We start from the raw sequence: 9,303 nt of genomic DNA on the forward strand, positions 1-9,303 counted from the left end.
CTATCTCTCTCGGCTGGCCTGGGAACGCCTCAGCATTCCCCCGGAGGAGCTGGAGGAAGTGTCTGGAGAGAGGGAAGTCTGGGCATCTTTGATTAGACTGCTGCCCCTGCGACCCGGTCCCGGATAAGCAGAGGAAAATGGATGGATGGATGGATGCTATTTCATTTTGTTCTGAACAAATTGTACAGTCTACATTCTAAAGGTTTTCAACTTGAATAGTCTGTTCATCAAGATCCAATGTGTTCCCTTAATTTTTTTGAGCAGTGTATTTAACATGTTAGGCTTGATGTTAAGTTGCATAAGGAATGTTAAAAACTGCTATTAAAAATATTACATTAATAAAATATTGCAGCTTCAGGTTTATCATTTGTTGCTTCACTGACATTAAATGCAGCAATTTACATGCAAAAAAACGTCGAACACTGTGACAGGCACAAAATTGCCACACGTGTCGTACTCACCACTATCTCGGTCTCGGTCTCTGTCTCTGCGATGGCTGTGGAGTCGGGCGGCAGCAGCAATCTTCATCTCCAGCTGTTTGCGCTTGGAGGCGTCGGCTGGCATGGGGTCACTGTAGTGGGGCCGGAGGCGGCACTCTCGCTGTGCCCTCACCGTCTCAGCCAGCTCATAAGCTGCGTCCGAGCTGGAGCGTCTGCAGCCCAGACCGGTGTGATGCTGTTTGGAAAGGAATGTGTTAATCAAGCAATCACACTGCTATAGCAACAGTTGAAAAAGCACAAGACTCTTTGAGAAGATAAGGTGGGAATGATGATAACACAGAAATCACAGCTTGCGTATGTGAGTGTGTGTGTGTGTGTGTGAAGTTTTCATGTACAGTGTCACCATGTTCAGTGTCATGATATCATTACATAACAAATCTCGGTTATCTCTTCGATCCCGGCTTGCAGAACCGACAAGAATCCAAATTTCTCACAGAGACGCAGCACTAATCGTCCGCCAAGTCTTGTAACTGAATAACACAACAAGGCCACACACCCAAAACTCTGCTCTTATCGCAACTTGAAACCACCACCCAGCCATGAAGATGAGCAACGTTTTCTGAGTGCCAATTTAAATCATCTCCTCACTTTTTAGGAGAAACGAGGGATTCCCCAGTACACTGTAGCATTATGCACAGATGAACACTGCTCGTGATTTTTTAAATTCATTTTAGGGCCTATCAAGTCCCTGAGAGTTGAAATGACGTGGAAGGTTCAAAGATCATTCCTATGACACATGCAGCTCCTCAGCCTATAGAAGCATGACCATGTCCATTTCATGTGAAGATACTGGCATTACATTGGTGGCTACCTCCTACAACCTGAAATTCTGACAGCTGACAGCTAAACATGACTGAAAGGCACAGGTTTTCATGTCTGAATATCAGATGACAATGTGATATGCAGCTTGCAGAAGTCTTGTAAAACAAAGAAGAATAATTCATGGACCGCTGAATTAGCAAACAGCAGCCCTTTCTCTGAGAATGCAGAGGCAGCTACAGTGGGGATTCAAAGCTAAAAATGAAGGTAAGAAGCCAACTCACCACGACATCTGTTCTCTAAACTACCTGCAGCCTTCTAGCATGCATGTATGATGCGACTCTGTCAGTCCGTATCTTCTGTTCTGTAGATGCACAGAGCTGCTGTCTGCAGCTGCAGCCAGCAGAGAGGAACCAAGCAGAGAACAGGAATGAAGTCCTCAGTTACCAGCAGCCCGCTGACGAAGGGGACTTAATCCTCTTTTTACTGCACCCTCAGATGTCGAGCTGTTGCTGGAAGATTGCTCTTACCTCACCAAATACCTCTGCATCAGTATGTGAGTGATGTGCATATGTGTGTGTGTGTCGCAGTCCCCTTGCTTGTCCCTGTCATCCTAAAATCTGTAGATCTCTATTTCTGTACATTATGAAGCAGCAATGAGAAGTGGTGAACAGAGACGCACAGACGACACATTTAAGACATTAAAAATGAAAGACAATGAAAAGGAATCCTTACGCATTCTCCTGCTTCCTCTCTTCCTCCTCCTCCTGCAGGCGTCTCGTCGCCAGCATCAGCTCTGCAGGCCGTTACCGACGTTGCCATGGCAACGGCGGAGGGCTGACTGTCAGTTGAGGAGACGGTGATGTCACAGCCTCCGTCTTGGTCACCTGACAGCCTGACGGGGGCCTCGGTGGAGATCTCTGCACTGCAGCTGGTGGAGATGAAGGTACAGAGGGGGAGCAAGATGGATGGAGAGAAGGGGGCGAGTGAAAGCAGAGGACATTGGAAAGAAGGGAATGAGAGGAGAGGAAGAGCAAAAGGATGGGAGAAAGAGAATGGGCAAAAGAGGGCGGGGGGCGTGGGATAGAAGAAGTAAATGAAGAAAGAGGGAACAGGAGGGAGAAGGGGTTGAAATTATAATTCTGGCAGAGCTCTTCTCCTTACAGCATCTGTCATTCATTCCATCTCATTCTTCCCTCTCCAGCTCACATGCTTCTTCATGCTATGTCTTCTTCTAACCCTGCTACTCAATCACTTTCTATACCAAAAACACCCAAATCAATGCCTTTCTTTTCTTCCAACCCTTCACCCTCAGGCCCTTCTCAGGAGAACATCAATTAGACACTTCCGCACGCATTAACACCTGAACCCCTGGACCACAGGGACAGCGTCTGTGCACAACCGCACACAGCCACACACATACACATGAAGACATCAGACTGGGGATCCATTCTTGCAGTGCACAGCCATCATGTGATCTGAGACCCCACATACAAGCACACAGGTAGTGACACACACACTGTATTACAACAGTGAAATGGCACACAAACCACAAATGCATGTCTGTGGCAATTTATGAGTGTAACACACATTTCAGAGACGAGCGGTCTAAGGAGCAAGGTCTCCCACCGTACATTCAGCAGCTATATTGATTTTGTTTTTCAAACACTGGTGAGCTTCATGGTGCAGCGGGCACGAGTGCAAAATACAGTAACAGCAATTTTAGACAATTATATTTTACTCATATGGAAGGTGTTTTATCAGCTCAGCAGGCTTGATAGGCCCAGGGGTCAAAATCATAATAGGGTCTCAACAATGTCAGGCCCTCTGTAGAAAAGAAAGTCTGTAAGTTCCTGAGACACTGACTTTCCTCAAAGTGGTGTATGTAACTAGAGAAGAGGATGGTTAGTGTTAGGTCTCTGGTGGGGTTTTGATCCTGACAAGATTACATGGTTTCTATCCAACTATACATAAATCTGAGATTGTAATATTGGCTAATGATCTAAAATTTAATGTTCCAATGTGTTTGCTCCATGTGAACGCTTCTCTTTTCTGTCTCATATTTCTGATCATGGACTAACCTGAATTAAACTAGTGCGGCCACTTGATACACATTTGTATTTTCTGTCTTATCCAAGTCTCTTGCACTATTCTTTTTAAATATGACGGTAGCTAGGGAATATTTCCATTGTTTCCACATCATTTTTGATTAACTGATAAATTAAGTCAATGAAATGGTAGAAATGAGTGAAAATTCCCTTGATCAGTTCCTGGAGTTCAAGGTGATATTCAGAAATTGCTGTATTTGTCCAGCTAACAGTCCAAAACCCAAAGATATTAGATGCTGTATATAAAAATGAACAGTGTGTCACCACATCCTGCCTGGTGGACCCACAGTATCAGACCATCAATCAAAGCTGTCAAATCATCTGAAATCCACCTCTTTTTATATCATCAAATAACTTATTAAAAACAAATGATCAGAAAATGGCCACTTCCACACAAATCATCATGATAATATCAACCTAAAATGACCCTCTGGGAAAATTGTATTTAATATCTAATTTGAATTTTTCTGTGTCTACTAAGTTGACGGGGGCAGGGTTTATACTGCAACCAGCCACTAGGGGATGATCGACTTGTGGTGGCTTCACTTCTGGGATCAGTCATGCCACCTAAGGTCTATGAATATCAAACTGAGAAAATGATCAGTCCACTAATCAACTGCTCTAGCTACAGCTTTAAAGTGCTATGATACTGTATGTGGTTCACTTTGGCCTGCTATGTATCATCACATCTTCCTGTGCCAACATGAAGTCTGATAATTCTAATGGGCCTTATATGCCCCTTTCTTTTCTGAGCTCTTTCTGGATACATACAAATCATTTCTTAACATCCATCTAATGATCTGTGGCACTCCAGCGGACTTGTACATATTTCATTATAAACTACAGCAAACCTCTACTGTTTTGTATTACACATGTGATCAACAAAGTCAATACAGCTGAGGAAAGGTGTTAAAATATCCAAATTAAACTGGAGCCAGTGTGGCAAGAAGGCAGATACAATTAATGGATGCAGCTCTAAAGCATTCAATCAGATTTCACTTGGACCAACTGTCACTAAAGGCTTTTCCTTCACAGTATTAGCTGTCACACTTTGGATGATGCATGGGAAGTAATAACCTGCAGCTTAATTTATCAGGAAACCACTAGATGTGATAGATCACATACACAGAACACAGCACAATGTAACACTGGGATTAGCCTGTCTGTCACTTTTATTGATGCAGATCCTGTATTATTTCAATGAATGCAATATATTTCATCTAATAGAGACAAATAAATGTATTAAATACAGAGAATACACACCTCCCTCTACACGCTATACATAACTGGAGCATCTTTACTGCAGTATATGGTTGAGTCAGTGGTGCTGCTTTAGTCCTTCCACGGTGTAATAATATGAATATCCCTGTAGTAATGCAACCATACATTATGCTCTGTATGCAAGTCTGGCTGCAAGATGCACTTAAAGACTTTTTGTTACCCCAGGGTGCAGAAATTACACAGAACCTGGTCATGTTTAATTAATATATCTCCAAGTATTAGAACATTCACAAAACCTCAGGCTAGATTTAAATTACAGGGGGGACCAAGTAGCATGTTGCATTATGGGTGCTCTTTGAATATAAAAGATTAACAATGTTAAATGTGAGCTACTACACCTGTAAATGGGTTCTGTGAGAGGATAAGAGTAATGGTGAAGTGGTTAGACAGTTAGTCAACAACAATAATAATAATTTATTGTTCAAGCAGCCTTTGGTCTGAGAATTTGCTGCTTTTCTACTTTACATGCTTGAGGCATATGAATGGATAACTATGAACCTCAAACCAAACACATTTATGAGTGAAATGTTTCCACTAATTGAATGGACTACTACAATTACTATACACCTTCATGTTCCCCTCAGGATGAATTGTACTGTAACTGTGGTGCTTCTCTAAATTTCATTTTACATGTCATCTGGTCAAAATTTCTATTTGTCATTATTTTGGTTTATGATCACATTCTAGGTTAACCAGTGATATTTCCATTAGCTTCAGCTATAATCTATGTGTCATCTACTTAGCAAACATTAGCATGCTAGCAAGTAACATGCTAAGCTAAGATGCTGTACATGGTAAGCATTATATCTGCTTAGAATCTGAATCTGAATCTTTATTGCCAAGTATGTTAAAATACAAGGAATTTGACTCAGTTTAGTGGCTCCCACTCTGTTTTAAAATAAAATTTAAAAAGTAGAATAATATGATAATTGGAATCTGAATCTTTATTGCCAAGAAATACATGTTCATATATACAACTACAGTTACAATTAGCATTAGCATGTTAGCATTTTTATTGTGATCATGTTAACATTTAGCTTAAAGCTGTGTCTCTGAACAGTCTGCTAGCGTGGCTGTAAACTCTTAGGGTTGTTTTAAACAGGGGTTTTCAACCAGTGGTCTGCAGCCCCCTGGTGGTCCATGAAGACATTGTAACTGGTCCGTGACCATGCATTTAATATAGGAATCTTTTATTTTTTAAACACATATCCATGTATTACTTATTGCTTGTGAAAAATCAAATTCATGGTGGCTTTCAGGATTAAAATAGTGCCCATCCAGTCCATTTACCCCACAACAGTAAACCTCAGGTTACTTCTTGGTCAGAATGGTTGTCCCATAGGTCAAAATTTGAGACAACACCTTAGGTATTTTCACTATTTGATACATAAATTGTAAAAAAAAACACTAGAGGCTATAGAGCATGTTATGTATATACACAAAGACACACTGTGCTTATTTTTCTGCTCTCTTCATGAAGCAGAGCTTCAAACATCCATCATTCTAGCAATGCAGACAAAAGAACAACAGTTAGTGGAGAGTCCTAACAGGCAGGGAAAGATCCCACTTATCACCCATCTATCAAAGCCTGTAGCCTGCAGGGGGCTTGGAGTCTCTGGAGGCCTCATCCAGTAGCTCCTCTGTGTTCAAGGTCTACTATTTACACTGCATGTAGGCCTGGACCCAAACAGCAGCACATTTGTGTAAAACACACCCTCTTGTTTGACCTTGATCCTAATGAACCATGGTGGAGTGAAGCCTGCATTTATTCAGCCAACAGCTGACACTGACAGAGAGACAGAGAAACAGCAAATCTGTAGGGATGGTACCAGTCTTCCAGTCTGTCATGCTTCATGACAGCCCACCCACACTCTTGTCGGCAGAGCCAACCTTGTTAGCTACAACAGCTGTTATCACAATAACTGAGATAAATCGATAACACAACAACACACGTGGGCTTAAACAGATGGACACACACACACAGACACAATGTTTAGGCATTGCAAAGCACACACATGAAAATGTACTTCTCTGATAATTACAAATACCTCTGCTGCTTTACGCCACTGGAGGGCCCAGGTTTAATTTCAACATCAAAAAGGTTAACTGGACTTAAAATCAATGTGTATATTGGTAAAATACCTAAGTTTCATTTTGAGAACAGAGCAGGAACAAACTGAGAGAAATTAGAGATAATCAAAGATCCTTTGTTTTCATTCATCTACATTCACTACATTCTAAAGGTGGTGTCAAACACTAAGGAGTTTCACAAATCAACTCTTGGAAGTGGTGGGAGAAGTATTCCGATGTAGTAGTGTACAATGTAAAAAGTGTTCAGTGTTACAAATTAAAGTATCTGAATACTTCTGACAATAATGAATACATACATCCTACTCCAATCCCAGACTAACCTCTTCTTGATAAGGTCCAGTGCAGAGTCGATGAGGCCATCCTTCATCTTATAGATCTTGGCTCCATAGCTGGACAGGTCCGCCCCCTCCAGAAGGAGTGCTGGACAGCAGCTGGAGGGCCGTTCCCACTTCTCCCTGCTGGGTGGGAAGGGAACTGAGCCAGCTGGTTCTAGACTGCTCCTCCTACGCCTGCTGCTCCCAACATCTTCCCCTGCAGCAGGGGCTTTCTCCTGGGCTGAGCTGGCCAGGGGCTGCAGGGGGGGACGTGGAGATGGGCCTGTGCGAATAGGAGAGTATGTGGAGGTGGAGGAGGTGGGATCTGCAATACTGTTATAGTTCACAGTGTTAGAAGGAAGTTTCTCTGAGGCAGTGACAGTCTGCAGGCCTTCATCACTGGTGCCTGTCCTTTCATCAGTGCTCCCGTCTCCCTCCACACCCTCATGGTCTCTTCCTCTGACTCTGCCTCCTTCTCCAGAACCTGACTGAAGACTGGTCCAATCAGAAGGAGGTATCTTACTGTCTAACACTCCTGCATCCTGCAGGTCAACCTCCAATTTTGCAGACACCACAGCACCCTTTTCTACCTGCTTATGCCTCATCCTCTTAAATTCCTCAAATGTAGGGATATGTAGGCGTCCCACAGGAGGTCTGCGGTGCTCAAATGTAGAATCTGATCCACTCCTGTCACCTGCAATGTTGTCTCTTGTATAGGACGTCTTAACCACGTTTGGGCTGGATGGGGAGCTGTAAGTAGCTAGGTTTGGGCTGCTGTTCTGTCGTCGGAGCTGCAAGCGCCTCAGGACCTCCTGCTTGATCTCCTCAGGACTGCTAATGTGCATAGTGCACAGTGGCCTGGACCCAGCACCTGTTGAATGCATACAGTCCCGCTCAGTGGGTGCAGCACCTGGGGTCACCTGAGGCCGCAATGGGAGGGGCTTCAGAGGCTTGACTGATGACCTTGCACTCTGGAGACAGAGTTTCTCCCTTAGGCCCTTCCTTGCATCCCATTCATAAGTGCCAACTGGAAACAGCAACTGGGGAAGAAGTGGTAGGTCCTTTCTGGGAACCCCATGCCGAGGGTAAAATGCCAAGCTCTCTGGACCAGGTACTAGATCATGGGCCCCCACCATCGATCCATTTGGGGAACCATCATACCAGTGGCTAGTGGATGTATAGCGTAAAATGAACTCACTATCTACACTCCTATAGGGGGTAGCATTGAATACGCACAGGCCAGAGTCTGCCACAGGGTTCCAGTTCAGGTTCTCCATACTCCTGTAAGGCCTGCTTCCATTGCTTCCTGGGGGGACACAGGACCCCGGGGCCAGCCCCTGGCCTGGCCCCATCCCCAGTGGCACCTGCCTGCTGGAGCAATACCTCAGCCCAAGGTTTGTGAGCAGGTTGCTGCTGTTACACCTGGCCAAGAGCGGGAAGGGAGGTCCCTGGAGGCCTGGATAGTGAGGGACACTGGATCTGTGTTGGGGGAAGGAAGACAGGGGGAGGTTGGTCATGCAGGGCTCCATGTCTATGATGAGGTCGAGGGGTGAGGCGTAGCCAGCAGGAGAGCCTGCAGAGGCGGCGGCAGAGGTGGTGGAGGGGTAGTCACATGGTGGTGGAGGCTTTACATCTGGCATGACTGTGGGCTGAGCAAGTGGCCCTCAGACACACAGTCAGCGGGTACAAAGATCTGTAGCCTGCAGGTACAAAGACAGAAGATCAGATATAAAGACATTCATATGTTTTCACACTCTATTTGTGGTCTTGTTGTGTTTTTATTAGTATGCACAGGCACCTTTCTATGTGATCGTGGTCTTGTTGTGTTTTTATTAGTATGTACAGGCAAAACAATGTAAACTTTAATGATTTCTGCATCAATATCTGGATGAAACATACAGTTTTTAACTCTTAATTGATTTAGCATCTTTTAGCCAATTACAAATCTCTTTACATCTCAGCTGAGCATTGTAATGTATTTTACCATAACCCAGGAAGCAATAAATATAATTCATTTCTGTATAGTATGAAAATAAATGGCAGACGATTAATGTTACTCAGTTGTTGTGGCATGGCAGTACAGCTTAAGCGCCAAAATATAGATGTCCAAAAACCTCCATAAACCTTTTCCTGGATAACATTCAAAAACACCTAATTTAACCTCTAAGAAGGAAATGTTTGAGTGGGTATAAATCTGATAAAACAGACCCTTTCTATGTGATGTAACCTTAACATTTTGCAGAGAAGATA

The 9,303-nt window shown here is 43.6% G+C and overlaps 1 protein-coding gene across 2 annotated transcripts in view; it reads right to left on the reverse strand.

The window, feature by feature from the left end:
* arhgef49 (Rho guanine nucleotide exchange factor 49) overlaps positions 1-9,303 on the reverse strand; it is a 56,611-nt gene that overhangs the window by 7,966 nt on the left and 39,342 nt on the right. For both annotated transcript variants that reach the window (XM_020623974.1, XM_020623975.1), the window contains exons 3-5: positions 7,060-8,753; positions 1,995-2,190; positions 462-675 (exon numbers count right to left, since the gene is read on the reverse strand). In XM_020623974.1, coding sequence (XP_020479630.1) covers positions 462-675; positions 1,995-2,190; positions 7,060-8,693 — 2,044 coding nt within the window. In that variant the 5' untranslated portion in view covers positions 8,694-8,753. The remainder of the gene's footprint in view (positions 1-461; positions 676-1,994; positions 2,191-7,059; positions 8,754-9,303) is intronic.

The sequence above is a fragment of the Monopterus albus genome, unplaced genomic scaffold (genome assembly GCF_001952655.1).
Source record: "Monopterus albus unplaced genomic scaffold, M_albus_1.0 scaffold318.1, whole genome shotgun sequence".
NCBI classification, from domain to species: domain Eukaryota; kingdom Metazoa; phylum Chordata; class Actinopteri; order Synbranchiformes; family Synbranchidae; genus Monopterus; species Monopterus albus.